Source organism: Macaca nemestrina, chromosome 7, assembly GCF_043159975.1.
Source record: "Macaca nemestrina isolate mMacNem1 chromosome 7, mMacNem.hap1, whole genome shotgun sequence".
In the NCBI taxonomy this organism is placed as follows: Eukaryota; Metazoa; Chordata; class Mammalia; order Primates; family Cercopithecidae; genus Macaca; species Macaca nemestrina.
In genome coordinates this window covers 177,774,518-177,797,320 of record NC_092131.1, presented here as the reverse complement: position 1 = coordinate 177,797,320, position 22,803 = coordinate 177,774,518, and the positions used below count along the sequence as shown (strand labels likewise).

The window sequence follows — 22,803 nt, the reverse complement described above, 5'->3', positions numbered from 1 at the left end:
TCCTTCCTTCCTTCCTTCCTTCCTTCCTTCCTTCCTTCCTTCCTTTCTTTCTTTCTTTCTTTCTTTTTTTCTTTCTTTCTTTTCTTTCTTTCTTTCTTTCTGACAGAGTCTTGCCCTGTCACCCAAGCTGGAATGCAGTGGCACGATTTTGGCTGACTCCAACCTCCACCTCCTGGATTTCAATGATTCTCCTGCCTCAACCTCCCAAGTAGCTGGGATTACAGGTGCCCACCACCATGCCTGACTAATTTTTGTGTTTTTCGTAGAGACAAGGTTTCACCATGTTGGCCAGGCTGGTCTTGAACGCCTGACCTCAAGTGATCCCCCTGTCTTGGCCTCCCAAAGCGCTGGGATGACAGGCATGAGCCACCGTGCAGGACTGGGTTGTTTCCACTTTTAGGGTACTGTGAATAATGATCCTATTAATGTTATTGTACACGTATCTGTGTGGACATATGTTTTCATTTCTCATGGGTATATTCCTACACATGGAATTGCTAGGTCATATGGTAGCTCCATGTTCAACACTGATTGATTTTTTTGAATACTGAACCAGCCTTGCATTCCTGGAACAAACCCTACTTAGTTATGTGTGTAGTTCTTTTGATATATTACTGAATTCCCTTTGCTAATATTTTGTTAAAGATTTTTGCACCATATTCATGTTAGATATTGGCCTGTAATATTTTTTCTTTGTACTGTATCTGATTTTGGTATCAGGGTAATATTGTCTTCATAAAACTCACTGAAGGTATACCTCATCTTCTGTTTCCTGGAAGAGATTGTATAGAATTGGTGTTAATTTAAATGTTTGGTAGAATTCTCTAGTGAAACCATCTGACCCTAGCAATTTCTTCTGTAAAAATTCAAATTTAATTTACTTAATAGAAATTATAGAGCTATTCAAATTACCTATTTTATATTGGATGAGTTGTAGCAATTTGTGCTTTTTGAGGAATCGGACTAAGTTTTCTAACTTATGTATGTAAAGTTGTAAAATGGCAATCTAATATACCATTATTATTCTTTGATGTCTTCAGGGTATGTAGTGGTCTTTCCTGTTTCATTCCTGATATTAATAACTTTCATTCCCTGTTTTTTCTTTGCCAGTCTTGCTAGAGGATTGCTAATTCTGTTGATATTTTCAAAGAAGCTGCTCTTGGTTTCACTGATTTTTTTCTACTGTTTTTGTTGATTTGCTTTCTATTTCATTGATTTTTATTTATTTTTTATTTTTTTATTTTTTTTTGAGAGGGAGTCTCACTCTGTTGGCCAGGCTGGAGTGCAGTGGCCGGATCTCGGCTCACTGCAAGCTCTGCCTCCCGGGTTTACGCCATTCTCCTGCCTCAGCCTCCCGAGGAGCTGGGACTACAGGCGCCCGCCACCACGCCCAGCTAGTTTTTTGTATTTTTTAGTAGAGACGGGGTTTCATTGTGTTAGCCAGGATGGTCTCGATCTCCTGACCTCGTGATCTGCCCGTCTCGGCCTCCCAAAGTGCTGGGATTACAGGCGTGAGCCACCGCGCCCGGCCTATTTCATTGATTTTTAATCTCAGCTTCATTATTTCTCAGTTCTGCTTGCTTTGGGTTTATTTTCCTCTTCTTTTTCGAGGTTCTTGAGATGAGAGCTTATATTATTTTTCGAGACTTGCTCTCCTTTTGATACTAGCATTTATGCTGTAAACTTCCTCCCATCACTGATTTCACTGTGTTCTGCCAATTGTGATATGTTGTATTTTCACTTTCATTCAGTTCAGTATAATTCTGATTTCCCTTGAGACTTTCTTTTTGAATCCTGGATTATTTGGAAGTATGTTTAATTTCCAAGTGTGCAGAGTTTCCTCCTCTCTTTCTGTTACTTATTTCTAATTTGATTGCATTGTGGCTATAGAGTACTCTGTATGATTTCAATTCTTTTCAGTTTGTTGAGGTTTGGTTTATGGTCCAAAGTGTAGTCTATCTTGGTGTATGTTCTTTAGGCACTTTGTAAGAATATTCTGCTGTTGTTGGATGGAGTGTTCCATAAATATTGATTATATTCTATTGGTTGTTGGTGTTGTTCAGTTCTTCTATATCTGCACTGATTTTCTGTCTAGTTCTATTAATTGCTGAGAGACAAATGTTTAAGTCTGTAACTATAAAACCATAATTGTCTTTCTCCTTTTAGTTCTATCAGTTTTTGCATTAGATATTTTGCGGATCTGTTGTATTGTGCATATGTGTTTAGGGTTTCTGTCTTCTTGGTAAAGTGACCTTTTCATCACTACAAGATGCCTCTCTCGGTGCCTGGTAATTTTCTTTGCCTTGAAGTCTAGCATATGTTATGTGAATATAACCTCTCCTACTTTCTTTGGATTGATGCTTGAATTATATATCTTTTTCCATCCTTTTACTTGCACCCTACCTATATTGTTATTTAATTTTATTTTTCAACTTTTATTTTAGATTCGGGGATGCATGTGTAGGTTGTTACAAAGGCATGTTGTGTGACACTGAGGTTTGGTGTACCACTGAACCTGTCACCCAGGTAGTGAGCACAGTACCCAATAAGTAGTTTTTCAAGGCTTGATCTCCACCCTCTCTCCCTGCTCCAGTAGTCCCCAGGGTCTGTTGTTCCCATCTTTATGTCCATGTGAACCCATATACTGTTATTTTAGAAGTAAATTTCTTACAGACCTTGCATAGTTGAGTCATATTTTTAAATTCACTCTGCCAATCCATCTTTTAGTTGGTGTATTCAGACCATTTACATTCAATGCATTTTTCTGATATGTTAGAGCTATGGGTAACTTGAACATTTTTTTAGAATTCCATTTTGATTTATCTATAATGTTTCTTGGTGTATCTCTTTTATAGCTTTTTAAAGTCATTGCTCTAGGTATTAAAGTATATATATACGTTACTTGTCACAGTCTACTGATGCCATCATTTTATCAGTTTGAGTAAAATCAAGAAAACTTACCTCCTTTTACATCCTTTACCTCTCTCATTTGTTATAGAATTGTCTTGACGATTTCATCTGCATACATTGATAAACACATCAAAGAATGTTATAATTTTTGCTTCAAATATTCAACAGAATTTAGGAAAATCAAGAAGAGAGGGAAAATGTATTTACCTATATATAAATGTTATTCAATAGCATGTTATCACAGTTGATGACAGAATTACTTCCATTCTCTGAATGAAAACAGCACATGATGCATCTGTTAAGAATCTTGCTAGGACTGACCTTTTGTTTTTTTCCTTTGAGATGGGGTTTTGCTTTTGTTGCCCAGGCTGGAATGCAATGGTACGGTCTTGACTCACTGCAACCTCTACCTCCTGGGTTCAAATGATTATCCTGCCTCAGCCTCCCAAGTAGCTAGGATTACAGGTGTCCTCCACCACGGCCGGCTAATTTTTGTATGTTTAGTAGGGGTGGAGTTTCACTATGTTGACTAGGCTGGTGGCAAACTCCTGACCTCAGGTGATCCACCCATCTTGGCCTTCCAAAGTGCTGGGATTACAGGTGTGAGCCACCACACCCAGCCTGGACTTTTTATTTTATTTTATTATTATTTTTTGAGACAGGGTCTCACTCTGTCACCCAGGCTTGAGTGCACTGGCACAATCCTGACTCATTGAAGCCTCGACTTTCCTGGCTTAGTGATTCTCCTACCTCAGCCTCCTGAGTAGCTGGGACTAGAGGCATGCACCACCGTGCCTGGCTAAGTTTTTGTATTTTTAATAGAGATGGGATTTTGCTATGTTGCCTAGGCTGGTCTCAAACTCCTGGGCTCAATCAATCTGCCTGCCTTGGCTTCCCAGAGTGCTGGGATTACAGGCGTGAACCACCACTCCTGTCCTTACCTATATTCTTTTACCTTCCTGATGTTCTAAAATGTATTCTTTCATTTTCCCTTTCTGTTTAGAGAACTTCATTTAGTCATTCTTTTAGGGTAGGTCTGCTGGCAATAAATTTTTAGTTTTCTTTAATCTAAAAACATCTTGGTTTCTCTTTCACTGGATATAGGCTTCTGGCTTGCCTGTTCCTTCCTCTCATTACATGAAAAATGTTACGTCACTTTCTTCTGGCCACCATGGTTCCTGTCATCTGAATTGTTTTTTCCATGTAGGGACATTTTAATTTCTTTCTTTAGGACATTTTTCTTTGCTTTTAGTTTTAAAAATTTTGCCCTCTATATGTGTTGGTGTGGATTTCTTTGGGGTTATCTTGTTTGGGGTTTGCTTAGCTTCTCAAATCTGTAGGTTTATGTCTTTTGCCACATTTAGGAAATTTTCAGCCATGACGTCTTCAAATACTTTTTAAGCTACATACTCTTCATCATCTTCTTCTGGCATTTGGATTACATGAAAGTTAGATCTTGTGTTATGGTCCCACAGGTCTCTGAGGTTCTGATAAATTGTTTTAGACTATATTTTCTCTATTGTTCAGATAGAGTAATTTCTATTGTTCTGTCTTCCACTTACTGATTCTTTTCTCTGTTCCCTCCATTTTACTGTTGAGTTCATTTTTGCATTTAAAATTTTGCTATTGTGTTTTTCAGTTTCATTTGGCTCTTATTTGCTGAGGCTTTCTGTGTTTCATTTGTTTCAAATGTGTTTGTTATTGCTTGTTGAACCGTTTTTATTTTGGCTGATTTAAAAATATTTTTTCAGATAATTCTAACATCTCCATCATCTTGGTGTCTTCATCTATTTTCTTTCAAGTTGAGATTTTCCTGGTTATCACTATGGTAGGTGGTTTTGAGTGAAACCTGCATATTTTGAGTATTACATTATAAGACTCTAATCACCACTTAAACCTTCTGTTTAGCTGGCTTCCCTTGACACTGCTCCAGCAGAAGGGCCTGACATTGCTGCCAGATAGGGTTAGAAGTTCAGGTTCCCCAAGATGGGGACAGATTCCCCCTTATTGCTGGGTGGGTGTGGGACCTCTGCCTCTTACTAGGCCTCTGTTGATATCACCCTGGCTGAGTGGAATGGGGCATCTCATTACTGCTCATTACTGACCTCTAGTGACACCACTGGGGGGTGGCCTCATTACTGCTGAGCAGAAGTGAATGCCCTGACACCCCATTTGGCCTCCTCTGACACCATGTCAGCAAGGAAGGAGAGGGGTCCCTTTTACTGCAGGGCAGGGATGAAGTCCGGGCTCCTCACATGGTGGTCCCCACTTAAGCCATTGGGGGAGGAGTGTGTAGGGAGGAGGTGGAACTCCCTAGCACCCAGCAACCGGTGAACGTCCAAACTCCCTACTCAACCTTTTACGAAGCATCCCTGTGAGGACTGGGGGCCAGGCACTGTGTAATATCTTTTGGAGGATGCCCACTCAGCCTTTGCTCTCCTGAGTGGATATGGGTCTACCGTATTAGGCTGCAGTAGAACAGATATTGTCTAAAAGCTTTCTGTCTTGCTAGGCTACCTATTTCCTGGTCCTTTGGCTGGGGGCAGGCTTCTCTTGGGGCTTTTTGTTCTAAACGTCAGGTTTTTAGTTGTACTTAGCAGGAAGAACAGGGAAAAGTAGGTCTTCTCTGTCTTCCTGAAAACCCAAGTCCTGAGCTGTGTATTTTTAGTGTTGGCAGATAGGACAGTACGTTTGCATGTCAGTTTGTGAGGTTCAGGATGGGGAGGGGTGCAACAGTGCAGTCTGGCCGGGGGTGGGAGCAGGTGGGCTCCACTGAACCTGGCAGGGCTGTAGACAAGTGTGTCCTTGAGAGGCTGGGCTTTTATTCTCATTGCTTCTAGTTTTGCCAGCATGGCTATTCTGGGACGTTTTGCTCTTGGAGACATTCCTCACTGTCGCCCTACTGTGTTCTGAATCCCAGTGTCTGACTCCAGCTTGGGCTCTGGCTTGGGTTCAGCCAATAGGAGACTCTTCTGGGCGATTAGGGGATTAGGGAAGGGAGGATGCCGCGCTCTTCTTTGGGGTATCTCTTCTGGGGCTCCACCTCCTTCCAGAAGTGCTCAGAGTAGCTTCTATTTCCTTCTTGGACCCTGGCTGATTCGGTCAGTAAAGGGAGCAAGAGGCAGAGGCAGCAGCTGGGAGTGAAAGGGGGATGGGTGTGTGGGGTTTAAGCGGGGAGTGGAGGACAGCAGGTGCGTATACTGCCTGGGGAGGTGTGGTGGGATTGCTGGACAGTACTGGGGCCCACCTGGGGTTCCTCATATGAAGTCATCTGCAGGCATAGGCAGCAAGGAAGGTGTTCTACAGCCATGTTCAACGGCTGAGAAGGGTTGGGATTTGGCCATGGGTGGCAGACTCCAGGGGCCCATGGTCCCCACTTCCTGGTGTTCACACCCTGGTTTCGTCCTCTTCCTTTGAGTGTGGGTAGGCAGGACCCAGGACTGACCTCCAGCTGACAGGATACAGCAAAGTGGTGGATGTCCCCCTGACACGTAATAGCCTATAAAACTCTGCCTCACTGCTGCTCGCTCTCCAGATGCTCCTTGTTGCCTGAGAAGGCAAGCAGACGTACTGGAGAAGCCCACATGGTGAGCATGCAGGCGCCTGTTGGGGTGAAGGGGGCCTCCTGTAACAAAACACCATAAACTTCTTGCTGGCCCACAGCCAGCAAGAAGCTGCATCCCTGAGTCCTGCAGCCACCAGGACGTGGGTCCTGTCTGCACTGAGTGACCTTGGCAGCAGATTCTTCTCCAGTTGAGCTTCCAGATGAAATCACAGCCCAGTGGCCCCTTGAGATCCCAAGCAGACAACCCAGTTGAGCCACCCTGGCCTTGACCCACAGAAACTCTGAGATTATACACATGTGTGCTTTTAAACCTGTGTACTTTGTGGTGATTTGTTTTGCAGTAATAAAAAAACTCGTTTATCAGGTAAGTTTGAGAGAATGATTTGGGGCAAGTAAGAGCAGGGTGTTTGCTGGACCACAGAGGTTCCACTGGGAAAGAGGGGAGTGAGGCTTTGGAGAAGGGACATGGCCTGAAAGAGAGTGGACATTTGTTGTACTAAGGGTGGGTGGTATGTTCCTGTGTGAGTCCATTCATGCTGCTGTAACAAAACACCGTAAACTGATGACTTACGCCACAAACATCATTTCTCACAGTTTGGGAGGCTGTGAAGTCTCAGATCACAGCACCAGCGGATTCAGCGTCTGGGGAGGGCCCACCTCCTGGTTCACAGACAGCACCTTCTCACCGTGTCCCCACATGGTGGAGAGAGGAGCTGAGGTCTCCCACGACTCTCGGAAGGGTCTGGAGAGCTCTACCCTCAGGGCCTCTCCAAATCCCAGTCACCTCCCTGACACCCCACCTCCGAACACCATCCCATTAGAGGGGAGGGTTCCAGCCTCCGAGTTTGTTGGAGGGCACATACACAGTCAGTTTGTGACAATTCCAATGGCATGTTCTTCTAAAGAAGCTGGGTGTTTTAGGAGGGGCAAGGGCGTCCTGGAACTGTCAATGGAGAGCAGGAGGACCCCCCTCTGAAGTCTCAGCAGGACCAGTTACATAATTTGTGGGGCCCTTTGTTCAAAAACCAGGGAAAATGCCATTAATGGTACTAAAATATAAAGTTTTCTCTTTTCTTCCATAGTCTCTCTCTCTCGGCTTGTCATGGTGCTTTTAAATTGGTATTTAATGCCATTATTCTAAATAAAAAAATTTAAATTTTAAATTGTTACTATTACTTTTACTAGTCATCTTTATATCGTGCCACATCAGTTTTAAATGCAAATACTGAAACATTTAGCTCGTGTGTGGAATTTGTGGAATTGGACTTTTTTGTAGCTGGTATGTACATTTGTACTTTGTTCTTACCAGGCAGTGGAACCATTGTATAAAACAAATGCAACTGCTTTATGTCACTTTTATGATACAAGACATTCTGCCGACATGGCCTGCCTTTGGCTCACTGGTTTGTGAGTGATCACTCTCAGCGTAAGTGGTTGGTTAAAGCAGGGAAATACCAGTGGTGAGAAGGGCATACGGACTTCCTTGGTCGTTCAGGTCTCTTCAAATGTCATGTCTTTCTGTATTTGAAGTCAGTTCTGGCTCCACCAGGAAGTGTGCGTCTGGGGCTGTCAGTGCCCTGTCTTACTCAGCGGTAGACATGACACGCCTTGTACTTGCTTTGAGTCTCAGCAAACTCCTGTCATCCTGGGTCCACTGGAATTCTGTGCTCCTAGGGCATTGTGAAGGTGACTAGGACTGGCGATGCACTATTGTGCTAACTCCAGCCCCAGCACGTGCCTCTGCATCTCAGTGCCAGAAATCCAACTCAGCCAAAGTGCACACTGAGTCCTGGCTTCAGGGCAACCCTGGACAGCAAACCAAGCGGCTGCAAGGCCAAAGGTCATTTCTGGTGTTGTAGGATGCTGGAAAAGGTAAAAAATAAAATGGTTAGTGGTTTGAAATATAAGCCCCAAAGTAGGACAGCATAACCTTACAAGTATAGGAATAGTTCTTACTCTTATGGTGGGTACTATTATATTCTCACCAGAAAAATATTAATTTGCTAAATGCAAAAAATGTAAAAATCACAGAAGAGACAAAACCAAAGGAAAAGGACCCCATGGGTACCGTCGCCATCCAGAGGTAGCCATGTTTTGGAGGGTGTGTCTTTTGGGCTTCTGTTCTATGTATGTAATTTATAAATACTTATTTCAATAAAAACATCACAGTGTACCACGTGCCTTAGTCTTTCCACACCCTTAGCATTTCCCAATAGCAAGAACCATCCTTTAGATCATTTTTTTTTTTTTTTTTTTGAGACGGAGTCTCGCTGTGTCGCCCAGGCTGGAGTACAGTGGCCAGATCTCAGCTCACCGCAAGCCCCACCTCCCAGGTTTACGCCATTCTCCTGCCTCAGCCTCCCGAGTAGCTGGGACTACAGGCGCCCGCCACCTCGCCCAGCTAGTTTTTTGTATTTTTTAGTAGAGACGGGGTTTCACCGTGTTAGCCAGGATGGTCTCGATCTCCTGACCTCGTGATCAGCCCGTCTCGGCCTCCCAAAGTGCTGGGATTACAGGCTTGAGCCACTGCGCCCGGCCCCTTTAGATCATTTTTAATGTAGCACAGAATTTCATGCTGTGCACACATCACAATTTACTTAACTGGCTCTCTGTTGCTGAACACTTAGGCCATTGCTAGTGTGTCCAGAGTTGGTTCCTTCTGGTGGGTTCTTGGGCTTGCTGACTTCAAGAATGACCCACAGACCTTGGCGGTGAGTGTTACAGCTCTTAAAGGTGGCACAGACCCAAAGAGTGAGCAGCAGCAAGATTTATTGGGAAGAGCAAAACAACAAAGCATCCACAGCCTGGAACTGGAGCCCAGCGGGCTGCTGCAGTTGGCTGGGTGGGGGGTGGTCGGTTTTTATTCCTTACTTGTCCCTGCCCACATCCTGCTGATTGGTCCATTTTACAGAGTGCTGATTGGTCCATTTTATTACAGCATGCTGATTGGTCCATTTTCCAGAGTGCTGATTGGTGTGTTTACAATCCTGTAGCCAGAAAAGTTCTCCAAGTCCCCGCCCCACCCAGGAAGTCCAGCTTCGCTTCTCGCTAGTGTGAAAAGCTCCTGCGTGGCTAGGACGCTGGAACTCGGGAGCGCCTCCGTGGGAGCAGCCTTCCCACTGTGTGGACTTCCGAGGTGCAAACGTGAGTCCCCGTGTGCCTTTCATCACGGGTGGTTTTTTCTGGCTGCCCTAGAGAGAAGACTGGCGGCGGAGCATGCATCTGGAGGGCAGAGACGGCAGGCGGGACCCTGGCGCGCCCGAGGTGGAGCTCCTGCAGACGTCCGGGCCCCCGGGACTCGCTGAACTTGCCGCGGGCAAGCGCAGGCCTCCGCGGGGAGCCGGCGGGGCTGACCCCTCGCTCTCCTGCCCCAGCGGGGCCGCTGGGCAGAGCTCCTGGGCTCCTGCAGGCCAGGAGTTTGCTTCATTCCTCACAAAGGGGAGGTGAGTTTAAAATAGTGCCGTCTTGTAAATGTGGACTTCACGAAGATTGGGTTTCCGTGAGCATCGTTCCCCGACGTTTGTTGTGGGAAACATTTCCAGAAACTTTCCAAGAATTTTTCCAGCGTTAGATCCCTTTCCTGGCTTAGTTTTTGATGACTGATATTTGTAAAATATCATGAACTTAATTTAGCTCCAAAAGATAATACAAATAGAAAAGAGAGTTTGTAGCATGAAGATTTAACACCTAATGTATTATTTAAGGTATTGCAATTATTCTGCAGTGTTGGAAAGTGTATGTCTCTTAGGACATGCTTTATTTCTATACATATAGCAAGTGGAACTGAGTAGTTCATGTCAGAAAAGTCAGAATTTACATAAAAGGAAATTTAAAAATAATTTCAACATTTATTTTAGATTCAGGGGTTAGCAGGTTTGTTACCTGGATATGTTGTGTGATGCTGAGGTTTGGGGTACTACTAATCAACTGGGTAGTCAGCATGGTACCCAATAGTTAGTTTTCCACCCTCCCTCCTCCCGCCCCCGTGTGGTCCGAGTGTCCCCTGCTGCTTTCTTTATGTCCATATGCACCCGGGGTTAGAGCCCACTCATCATGAGAATATGTGGTATTTGGTTTCCTGTTCCTGTGTTAATGCGTTTGGATAATGACCTCCAGCTACATCCATGTTGCTGCAAAAGACATGATTTCATTCTTTAAGAGAAAATTTTGATACATCTTTAAATATTTACTTATGTAAAGACAATGAATGGATTTTACATGTCAATCCTTATACTCCAAATCCATAATTTGCAGTTCACGTAGATGTCCTTGTAATGAGAAAAGCAGCATCCTATGAGTAGATGTCTCTGCCTGTCTTTATTGGGGCATATCGATTACATGGCAGATCTGAGGACCCTCGTTCCCACAGCCGGAGCCCTGACTCCTGCAGTACTGTTGGTCTCTCCAGCCTTTAACAAAGCACCACAGAACTGCATGCGGGTGTGGTGCGTGCTGCTGCTGTGACCCTGCCCCCTCCGGGGGGAGCTCCCCAGCCTGCGTGCTCATGCTTTTACTGAGTGTTTCTACTGACTTAGAGTCTGTGCTGTCGTCTTGCAAATGGTGAATCTTCGAGTTGCTCTCTTTGGCAACGTGTTTCGAGGTTTCTCTATGCTGATGCCTGTAGCTCTCGTTCATTCTTGTGAACTCCTTGCATAGAATTTCATTATGTGAACATGCCACCGTTCATACATGTTCTCCTGTTGGCGGCTTTTCAGTTTCTGCTCCTCACCCCCCCAGCGTATACTATTAAAAACAGCCTGTAGTAAATGTTCTCTGTTATACACTGAATGTGTTTGTTTCTCCCAGATTCGTATTGAATATTCTGCGAATTAACTTTCTCTGGTCCCATGTTGCAGGATCTTCTCCCAGCGAGAGGCTTGCCTTTTCCTTTGCTTTCAAGAGTGTTTTGTTGGGAAGTGTCTAATATGGCCAGAAGGACTGCATGGCCGTGTGCATGGGGAGGCAGACGAGGCAGCAGGATTGTCCCAGCCAGGATGTGAGTGATGGAAGGCTAATGTTCAGCTTCCAGTGAGACAAGAATCAGGAAAACCAGACGAGCATATTTGCAAGTTCTTTGACCTCACTTCTTGCTTCGATGTACGGTGTACCAGGGGCAGACTAGGGCCGGTCATGAGCTCCACAGTCAGGAGGCCCTGGGCACCCAGGCAGGATTCCAGGTGGAGGAGAAGGGAGGGCGTGGAGAGGTGCTGATAGGTGCAGGAACGTGGGGGCAAGAGCTGGCAGATGTGGTGGTCCAGTGAAGGGAGGGCTGAGGGTGCCCTGACCCCACAGCCTGCCCAGGGCACGGGGAGGGGGTGTTGGGATGGCACTGGCAACTACCTAGGCTGAGTGCGGAGATGCCAGAAGGTGCCACCCGTGTCCGCAGGCATGAGCCCTCACGAGTGAGCAGCACCTCCCATGTGGAGCTTCTCCCCGGAGGAGGAGCAACAGGGAACTGCAGCCTCAAGGGGCGGCTCTCAGCACCACGAGGAGAATGGCGTGTTGGCCCAGCCCACCCTCGGTGAGGAATCTCGGGGGAAGGGCTCACGGGTGTGAATGTCTGAGTACGGAGGGCACAGGCTGTTGCCCACGTGCACCTAGGCCAGCCGCCTGAAACAGCACACTCCCGGGCAGGTGTGGGGCCCTGTCGCCTGGTGGCCATGTGTGCAGTATCCCAGCACTGTCATCTCAAGCTGAAGGTTACTGAAGGGTTTTATTACATTTTGCCTTTCTTGTTTCATGAAAATAGGCAGAAAATGAAAAAACAAAACAAAACAGTATTCTTATTAGACAGAAGATACATAAGTCTTTGAACCTAGCATAGGTGGGAGTCTTAGGTATGTGGAAACCTGCAAACCCCTTAGCCTCAGTGAAGTCGAACCCATCTATTACGGGTTCAGTTGTGGAGAATGACCAGAGTGAAAGAACACTATGAGATGCTGCAAATAGATTGCTTCAGACTGTGTTGAAAAGGTAATTTGGGGCACTGAACTGGCCTATGTTTTAGCTCTCAGGGAATCATCCGCTTGCAGCCTAGTTTTCTGTCATTTGTGCAGGGGAGAAGCAGGCAGAGGCTGCAGCCTGCCGTGTGCCCTTTTTCCTTTGGCTCCCAGGCAGCTCACCTGAGCTGCCTGGGGTTTCTTGGGTCAGTTTCATCACCTGTATACAAACTGATAAGTAGGTATTTTCTTAAAATGATTAAAATCTGTATGAAACAAGGCAGGATATACATATAAAGAAAGCTGGAAGGGAGAGTGAATTCATAATCTATTGCCAGGTAACAAATTTCTCCCAAATTTAGCAGCTTAAAAGAGTACATATTTATTTTCTCAGTTTCATGGGTCAGAAATCTGGGCACAGCTGACCTAGGTCCTCTGCTCAGGGTCTTCATAGGCTGGGACAAGTTGTCAGCTAGAGCCATAGCATCTCAGCGTTCAGCTGGAGCAGGATCCGCTTCTGAGCTTATCTGTGTGGTTGCTGGCTGGCTGTGGTTCTTCCTGGGCTATTGGATGGATGGGCTCAGTTCCTTGCTGGCTGTTGACTGGAGGCCACCTCAGCTCCTTGCCAGGGGCCTACTCCATCTGGGCAGGCACAAGGGATAGTCTTTTGTGACCTAATCACAGAGTGACACCATCCCTTCTTCTGTATTCTGTTGGTTAGAAGGCAGTCACTAGGTCCAGCCCACACTCGGGGATGGGATTGTGGGAAGGTGTGAGTACCAGCAGGCCAATTCCTGGGAGCCACTCAGGCACCACTGACCCCAGAGATGAATCGTGGTGAAGGAAATTGTTGTGAAAAAGTTGGAAATGGAACACAAAGATGATTGGTGTCTTTTATAGGAAGTGAAGGGAGGTCTGGAATCCTTCCAGGTTATCTGCATTTTTCACTGTTTGCAACTCATCAGAAAGCTGACAATAATGCAGATGACTCTTTTCCCTAGAAGTAAAGTTGGATTGTGTCTGTGGAATGCATTGTTCAATTTTGCCTTTATTTGTAAGTTCAATTCAACATTGTCACCCAGGCTGGAGTGCAGTAGTGCAAACTCAGCTCACTGCAACCTCCGCCTCCCAGGTTCAAGTGATTCTCCTGCCTCAGCCTCCTGAGTAGCTGGGACTACAGGCACTCGCCACCACATCTGGCTAATTTTTGTATATTTAGTAGAGACGGGGTTTCACCATGTTGGCCAGGATGGTCTCGATCTGCTGACCTCTGTTCCACCGCCTCAGCCTCCCAAAGTGCTGGACTACAGGCATGAGCCACCGCTCCTGGCCTAATTCAGCATTTCTAATTGCCTGTGTATGTGTGGTTTTTTGCATCTCATCAGTTTCCTCTGATTGATGAGTTAAACAAAAGATTGACCTGCATTCATTTTATGTTGGGATGAGAGTCATGGTTTTACCCTCCTTTAACAATAGTCCTATAACAGAGGGAACCAACCACAAAGACCTATGGAGAAAGCAGACTTCATTCTCTGGGCACCTCGACCCTTGTCTTTCGGACCCTGCACCTGCTCTGTGTGTCCAGCCCTGGAACGCTGCTGGACACTCCTCAGGGCTGTTTCCCCCCGTCTTAGCTGAGGACTTCCACCCTTTTGTTAGAGAAATACGTCTTGTCCATACAATCGTAATGACATGAAACAAACAAAATTGCCAAATGAAAGATGAATTTTTTTATCCAATATGCTAATTTTATTCATAAAAATGTAAGCACAGGGCTGGGTGCAGTGGCTCACGTCTGTAATTCCAGCACTTTGGGAGCCTGAGGCAGGCAAATCACCTGAGATTGGGAGTTTGAGACTAGCCTGACCAACATGGAGAAACCCCGTCTCTACTGAAATTACAAAATTAGCCGGGCCTGGTGTCACATGCCTGTAGTCCCAGCTACTCGGGAGGCTGAGGTAGGAGAATCGCTTGAACCTGGGAGGTGGAGGTTGCAGTGAGCTGAGATTGCACCATTGCACTCCAGCCTGGGCAACAAGTATGAAACTCTGTCTCAAAAAAAAAAAAAAAAAAAAAAGTGAGCACAGAGTGACACACAGACTTCCCCAGTCTCTTCGCTCTCTCTTTCCCGTTCGCTTTGCCTAAAAATTAAATCTCAGAAAATTTTTAATCAATTTTTCTCTGTATCTCAAAATAGTATGTAAGAACGACAGATATACTTAAATGCATTTGGTTGTCAGATTGACAGACTTAAATTATTTTTTTTAAAGTCAAGATTGTGTGGGAAGGTTTATTTCTAATCAGTGGAAAATGTAATTAATTTTTTCTAATTGTTTTCACAAATCAGGAATTAATTGACCTTAAAATTTGCCCTTTCAAAATTAGCTAATTACCTTTCGGTCTTCCACTTAGCAGGAATATATATGGTGGAAGGTTGGACAGGGAAGCAAATTAGAGAGAATATGTTAAAAAATAATGAAGATAAATTATTTTAAGACAGCGTTTACATCTATCATGGATTACTGTATTTCATTATTATCAAGTGAGAATAAATATATTGCTGAAAATTTGGAGGTTGAAGGGAGAACACAGCGTTGTGCCCCTAACACAATCATTACTGCCTGCTTGCATTTATCTGCATTCCCTTCTGGTCTTTCCCATATGCAATACAAGTTTTTACATAATTGTGCTCAGAGGGTATCTCGTGCTTTGTAGTTTCTTAAATGTAACAATATGTTGTAAACACTATCAGTGTTGCAGATTGCTCAAAGCTATTATTTTATATATTTTTAATTGAGGTATAATTTCACCAGAAATGGTGAGTAGATCTATAAGTTTTGACAAATGCATACAGTTGTGTAATTGTCAGCAAATCAAGATCTGGAATATTTCTATCACCCTACAAAAACTCCTTTGGCCACTTCCTCTTCCCGTCAGCACTTGTTAACCATCAGTCTGTTTTCTGTTTCTACATTTTTGCCTGTTTCAAGCATGTCAGATGAATGGAACCACTGAGTTTGGTTCTTAGTATAATGCATTTGAGCTTCATCCAAGTTGTGTTTCTTTTTATTGCTGAGTGGAGCTGTGTGGACATATCATACTTTATTTATTCATTCTCCTCTTGAAGGGCACTTGGGTTGTTCCCAAGTTTTGGTAATTATGAATAAAACCAGTATAAGCATTGGCATACAGGTTTTTATGTGAATGTAAATTTTAATTTCTCTTGGATAAATTTCTCCTGGTCCCCTGAACTCTCTATTCTTTTCCATCAGTCTATGTGATTATCATGTCATGAATATCACACTGTCTTGTATCTTTTTATAAAGAGTTCTGAAATCAGATGGTGTGAGTCCTCCAGCGTGGCTCTTTCTCAAGATTGGCTATTCGATGCCACTTGCCTTCCCATATAAATTCTATCATCATTTTGTTAATTTAAATAACATTCCTACTGGGAATTTTTTTGTACTCTGTGTGTGTGTGTGTTTGTCTGTCATTTTATCACTTGTGTAGCTTTACACAATATCAAGATATAGACCTATTCCATCTATGAGAGCTCCTCTTTCCGGGTTCATGCCATTCTTCTGCTTCAGCCTCCCAAGTAGCAGGGACTACAGGTGCCTGCTACCATGCCTGGCTAATTATTTTGTATTTTTGTATTTTTAGTAGAGACAGGGTTTCACCGTGTTAGCCAGGATGGTCTCGATCTCCTGACCTCCTGATCCACCCGCCTCGGCCACCTAAAGTGCTGGGATTACAGGCGTGAGCCACCATGCCCAGCCGGGGTTACTTGTTAATAATCAAGATATAGACCTATTCCATCACAATCTCAGATTCCATGCAGAAATCCCTCACACAAACCCTTAAGTTACATACCCCTCCCCCTGCCATCTGTAATCCCTGGAAATCACTACTCTGTTTTTCATCTCTACAATTTTGCCATTTTGATAATGTTATATAAGTGAAATCATACACTGTGTGTGAAAATTTAAAATTCAACTTTTATTTTAGATATGGGGGTACCCATGTACAGATTTGTTACATGAGAATATTATGTGATGTTGAGGTTTGGAGTATGAATCCCGTCACCTAGGTCATGAGTCTAGGACCTGATAAGTAGTTTTTTTCTTTTAACCCACTCCCCCTTCCTCCATCCTCTCGTATTCCACAGTGTCTATTGTTCCTGCACTCATGAGTCCATGTGTGCTCAATGTTTAGCTCCCGTTTATAAGTGAGAACATGAGGTATTTGGTTTTCTGTTCCTGCATTAATTTGTTTAGGATTATGGCCTCCAGCTCCATCCATGTTACTGCAAAGGAGATGATTTCATTCTTTTTTTTTTTTGAGATGGAGTTTTGCTCTTGTTGCTCAGGCTGGAGTGCAGTGGCGTGATCTTGGCTCACTGCAACCTCCACCTTCTGGGTTCAAGCAATTATCTCGCCTCAGCCCCCCAAGCAGCTGGGATTATCGTCACTCACCACCACACCCAGCTAATTTTTGTTTTTTTATTTTATTTTATTATTTATTTATTTTTTTGAGACGGAGTCCCGCTCTGTCGCCCAGGCTGGAGTGCAGTGGCCAGATCTCAGCTCACTGCAAGCTCCGCCTCCCGGGTTCACGCCTGTTCTCCTGCCTCAGCCTCCCGAGTAGCTGGGACTACAGGCGCCCGCCACCTCGCCCGGCTAGTTTTTTGTATTTTTTAGTAGAGACGGGGTTTCACCGTGTTAGCCAGGATGGTCTCGATCTCCTGACCTCGTGATCCGCCCGTCTCGGCCTCCCAAAGTGCTGGGATTACAGGCTTGAGCCTCCGCGCCCGGCCATTTTTGTTTTTTTAATAGAGACGGGGGTTTCACCGTGTTGGCCAGGCTGGTCTCAAGCTCCTGACCTCAGGTGATCCACCCGCCTCTGCCTAGCAAAGTACTGGGATTACAGGCATGAGCCACCACGTCTGGCAGATTTTACTCTTTTTTTTTTAATGGCTGCATAGTATTCCACGATGTCTATGAACTGTATTTTCTTTATCCAGTCTAGCATTGATGGACACCTGGGTTGGTTCCATGTCTTTGCTTTTACGAATAGTGCGGTGATGAACATATGAGCGCATATATTTTTGGTAGTATGATTTTTCTTTTGTGTATCTACTCAATAATGGGATTGCTGGGTTTAATGGTAGCTCTGTTTTAAGTTATTTGAGAAATCTCCAGACTGCCTTCCACAGTAGCTGGACTAATCTGCATTCCCACCAGCAGTGCCTAAGCATTCCCTCTTCTCTGTAGCCTCACCAGCATCTGTTGTTTTTCGATTTTTAAAATAATAGCCATTCTGACTGGTGTGAGTTGGTATCTCATTGTGGTTTTGATTTGCATCTCTCTGATTAGTGATGCTGAGCACTTTTTCATATGTTTGCTTGCCACTTGTATGTCTTCTTTTGAGAAGTATCTGTTCATGTCCTTTGCCCGTTTTTTAATGGGGTTACTTTTTTGTTGTTGTTGTTGTTGTTGTCGGAATCTCGCTCTGTTGGCCAGGCTGGAGTGCAGTGATGCAATCTCTGCTCACTGCAAGCTCCTCTTTCCGGTTCATGCCGTTCTTCTGCCTCAGCCTCCTGAGTAACTGGGACTACAGGCGCCCGCTACCATGCCTGGCTAATTTTTTTGTATTTTTGTATTTTTAGTAGAGACAGGGTTTCACCGTGTTAGCCAGGATGGTCTTGATCTCCTGACCTCATGATCCACCCGCCTCGGCCACCTAAAGTGCTGGGATTACAGGCGTGAGCCACCGTGCCCGGCCAGGGTTACTTGTTGATTTGTTTAAGTTCTTTATAGTTTCTGGATATTAGGCCTTTGTCAGATGCACAGTTTGTGACTATCTTCTCTCACGCTGTAGGTTGTCTTTTTACCCTGTTGATAGTTTATTTTGCTGTACAGAAGCTCTTTAGTTTAATTAGGTCCCACTTGTCAATTTTTGTTTTTGTTGCAGTTGCTCTTGGGGACTTAGCCAAACATTATTTGCCAAGGCTGATGTCGAGAAGAGTATTTCCTAAGTTGTCTTCCAGGATTTCTAGTTTGAGGTCTTATATTTAAATCTTTAATCTATTTTGAGTTCCTTTTTATATATGGTGAAAGGTAGGGGTCCAGTTTCAATCTTCTGCATATGGCTAGCCAGTTATCCCAGCACCGTTTATTAAATAGGGAGTCTTCTCCTCATTGTTTGTTTATGTTGGCCATGTCGAAGATCAGATAGCCGTAGGTGTGAGGTTTTATTTCTGAGTTTTCTATTCTGTTCCATTGGTCTGTGTGTCTGTTTTTGTGCCAGTACCAAGCTGTTTGGTTTTTGTGGTTTTATTGTGTAGTTTGAAGTTGGATAGCATGATGCCTCCAGCTGTGTTCTTTCTGCTTTAAGATTGCTTTGGCAATTTGGGCTCTTTTTTGGTTCCATATAGATTTTAGAATAGCTTTTTTTTTTTTTTTTTCTAAATCTGTAAAGAATGTTGGTAGTTTGATAGGAATAGCATTGAATCTGTATATTGCTTTGGGCAGTATGGACATTTTTATGATATTATTCCAATCCATGAGCATGAAATGTTTTTGTATTTATTTGCACCATCTCTGATTTCTTTCAGCAATGTTGTGTAGCGCTTACAGAAATCGTTCAACTCCTTGGTTAGCCGTACTCCTAGGTGTTTCATTTTCTTTGTGTCTATTGTAAGTGGGATTGTGTTCTTCATTTCACTTCCAGCCTGGACATTATTGCTGTATAGAAATGCTGCTGAGTTTTTGCACATTGATTTTTGTATCTTGAAACTTTACTAAAGTCATGTATCAATTCTAGGAGTCTTTAGGATTTTCTAAGTATAGGATCATATGGTCCATGAAGAGAGATAGTTTGACTTCTTCTTTTCTTATTTGGATGGCTATTACTTCTTCCTCTTGCCTGACTGCTTTGGCTAGGATTTCTAGTACTATGTTGAATAGGAGTGGTGAAAATGTGCATCCTTGTCTTGTTCCAGCTCTCACGGGGAATGGTTTGAGCTTTTGCCCATTCAGTGTGATGCTGGCTATAAGTTTGTCGTAGATGGCTCTCAGTATTATGAGATATTTTCCTTCAGTGCCTAGTCTGTTGAAGATTTTTATCATGAGGGAATGTTGGATTTTATCCAAAGCTTTCTGCATCTACTGAGATGATCATGTGGTTTTTGTTTTTGATTCTGTTTATGTGGTGAAACACATTTATTGATTTGTCTACATTGAAACAGCCTTGCATCACAGGAATAAAGCCTGCTTGATCGTGGCATATTAACTTTCTGATGTGCTACTTGATTTTATTTGCTAGTATTTTGTCGAGGACTTCTGTATCTATGTTCATGAGGGATATTGGTCTGAAGTTTTCTCTTTTCATTGTGTCTCTGCCAGATTTTGGTATCAGGCTGATGCTGGCTTAACAGAATGAGTTAGGGCAGAGCCCCTTCTTCTTGATTTTTTGCAATAATTTGAGTAGTATCGATATCAGTTCTTCTTTGTACGTCTGGTAGAATTTGGCTATGAATCCATCGGGCCCAGGGCTTTTTTTGGTTGATAGGTTCTTTATTACTGATTCAGTTTCAGATGTTGATACTAGTTTATTCAGGTTTTCAATCTCTTCTTAATTCAATCTTGGGAGATCGTGTGCTTCCAGGAATTTATCCGCTTCCTCTAGATTTTATAATTTGTGTGCATAGAGTTAGTCATGTTTGTCTCTGAGGCTCTTTTGTAATCCTGTGGGACCAGTTGTAGTATCGTCTTTGTCATTTCTGATTGCGCTTATTTGGATTTTCTCTTTCTCACATGTAGCGACACCCATAGGCTCAAAATAAAAGGGTGGAGTAAAATCTACCAGGCAAATGGAAAATATAAAAGAGGAGGAGTTTCTGTTCTTACATCAGATAAAACAGTCTTTAAACCAATAAAAATTAAGCAGGACAATGAAGTGCCCTTATTATTACATAATAAGGATACAATCCAACCAGAAACCTTAACTATCCTAAATATCTGTGCACCGAACTGTGCAGCACCCAGATTCATAAAACAACTTACTGAACTGTAAAAAGGCTTACAGAACCACACAATAATAGTGGGAGATTTCAACACCCTATTGACAGCGTTAGGTAGATCACCAAGTCAAAAAACGAACCAAAAAACTCTGGACTTAAACTCAACGCTTGACCAATTGGACCTAATAGACATCTGCAGAACACTCCATCCAACAACCAGAGAACGTACATTCTTCCCATCTGCGTATGGAACATCGTCTAAGATTGACCACATTCTCAGTCATAAAGCAAGTTTCAATACATTCAAAAGAAACTGAAATCATACCAAGCACACTCTTGAGACCATAGCGCAATAAAAATAGAAATAAATACCAATAAGATCTCAGACAACTACAAAAATATATGGAAATTAAACAACTTACTCCTGAATAACTCCTGCATGAACATCAAAATTAAGGTAGAAATAAAAAGTAATTCTTTAACATTAATGAAAATAAGGACATAAGCTTTAAAAATCTCTGAGATGCGACCAAAACAGTGTTAAGAAGAAAGATTGTAGCCCTGAATGCCTTCATCAAGAAGGTAGAAAGGTCCCAAATTAACAATCTAACTTTTTGCCTAAAGGAACTAGAGAAAAAGGAATAAACCAACCCAAGGAAAGAATTAAAATTAGAGAAGAACTTAATGAAATTGAGATGCAAAAATCCATACAAAAGATCAATGAAACCAAGTTTGTCCTTCAAAAAAATAATTAAGATTGATAGACTCCTAGCTAGATTAACAAAGAAAGAGAAAGAGAAGATCCTGGTGGGATTTTTATTGGAATGGCATTGAGTCTATAAAATTCTATTTTATTTTATTTTATTAATTAATTTATTTTTTGAGACAGACTCTCCCTCTGTTGCCCAGGCTGGAGTGCAGTGGTGCAATCTCTGCTCACTGCAAGCACCGCCTCCTGAGTTCACACCATTCTCCTGCTCCAGCCTCCTGAGTAGCTGGGACTACAGGCGCCCGCCACCACGCCCGGCTAATTTTTTGTATTATTAATAGAGACGGGGTTTCACCATGGTCTCCATCTCCTGACTTTGTGATCCGCCCGCCACGGCCTCCCAGAGTGCTGGGATTACAGGTGTGAGCCACCGTGCCTGGCCGAGTCTATAAGATGAATTTATGGAGAGTTGACATCTTAATAATAATGTTGATGAGAAAAGCCAAACACTGTAAAATATTTGAAGAGTTTTATTCTGAGCCAAATGTGAGGATCATGACCTGTGGCACAACCCCAGGAGGTCCGAGGTTACAGCTTGATTTTATACATTTTACGGAGACAAAAGTTACAGGCAGGCATCAGTCAATACACATAAGGTACACATTGGTTTGATCCAGAAAGGTGGGACAACTTGAAATGGGGGTTTACAGGTTGTAGGTAGATTAAAAGATTTTTTGATTGGCAATTGGTTGAAAGAATTAAGTTATTATCTAAAGCCATGGAATCAATAGAAAGGAATGTCTGGGTTAGGATAAGGTTGTGGAGACCAAAGTTCTTTTTAGGTAGATGAAATCTCATAGGTGGCCACCTTTAGATTCAATGGATGGCAAATGTCTCCTGTTTAGACCTTTAAAAGGTGCTAGACTCTCAGCTAATCTCTTCAGAATCAGAAGGGGAAGGGGATTCTCTACAGAAAGTAGATCGCCCCCACAAGAGACAGCTTTGTAGGGCCATTAAAAAAGTGTCAAAGAAATATATTTTGGGGTAAAATACTTTTCTTTTACGGTCTGCTATCTGTCATGTGATGCTGTATTAGGGTCAGGTTGGAATTTGGTATCTTATTGCTACAAAGGGTCTGCTTCATCTGTTTTAATGTCTCTGTTTTAAATGTTAATGCTAATCAGCTGTGCCTGAATTCCAAAGGGAGGAGAGTATAATGAGGCGCATCTAATGCCTCCCACCCCTCTTTCCCATCATGGCTTGAACTGATTGTTTAGGTTTCTTTGAAATTCTGTTGGCCAAGGGGAGGATTCCCTTCAGTTGGTTGAGGGGTTTAGAATTTTATTTTTGGTTTCAAATGTTGAATCGTCTGCTCTAGGAACATGGCTTATTTTTCCATTTATTTAGGTATTATTTAATTTCTCTCAGCAAAATTTTATAGTTTTCAGTGGGTAGGTGTTGAACGTATTTTGTTAGGTTTAGCTCCAAATGGCTCATTTTTTGGTGGTGTTTTAAAACATCAATTTACATTTTTTCAATGTTAGTACATAAAACAGAATTGATTTTTGTACATTGATCTTGTGTTGTGCAAACTTGCTAAAGTAACTTATTAAGTACAACAACTTTTTTGTTTGTAGATTTTTTTGGTGGGGGATTT

The 22,803-nt window shown here is 43.2% G+C and overlaps 1 protein-coding gene across 8 annotated transcripts in view; it reads left to right on the top strand.

The window, feature by feature from the left end:
- LOC105497437 (OCA2 melanosomal transmembrane protein) overlaps positions 1 to 22,803 on the top strand; it is a 387,654-nt gene that overhangs the window by 8,326 nt on the left and 356,525 nt on the right. For 7 of the 8 annotated variants that reach the window (XM_071067306.1, XM_011768534.3, XM_011768536.3 and 4 more), the window contains exon 2: positions 9,671 to 9,918. In XM_071067306.1, coding sequence (XP_070923407.1) covers positions 9,692 to 9,918 — 227 coding nt within the window. In that variant the 5' untranslated portion in view covers positions 9,671 to 9,691. Of the gene's footprint in view, positions 1 to 6,092; positions 9,187 to 9,670; positions 9,919 to 22,803 lie in introns of those variants that run through there. The other variant, XM_071067305.1, reaches the window with a different exon arrangement.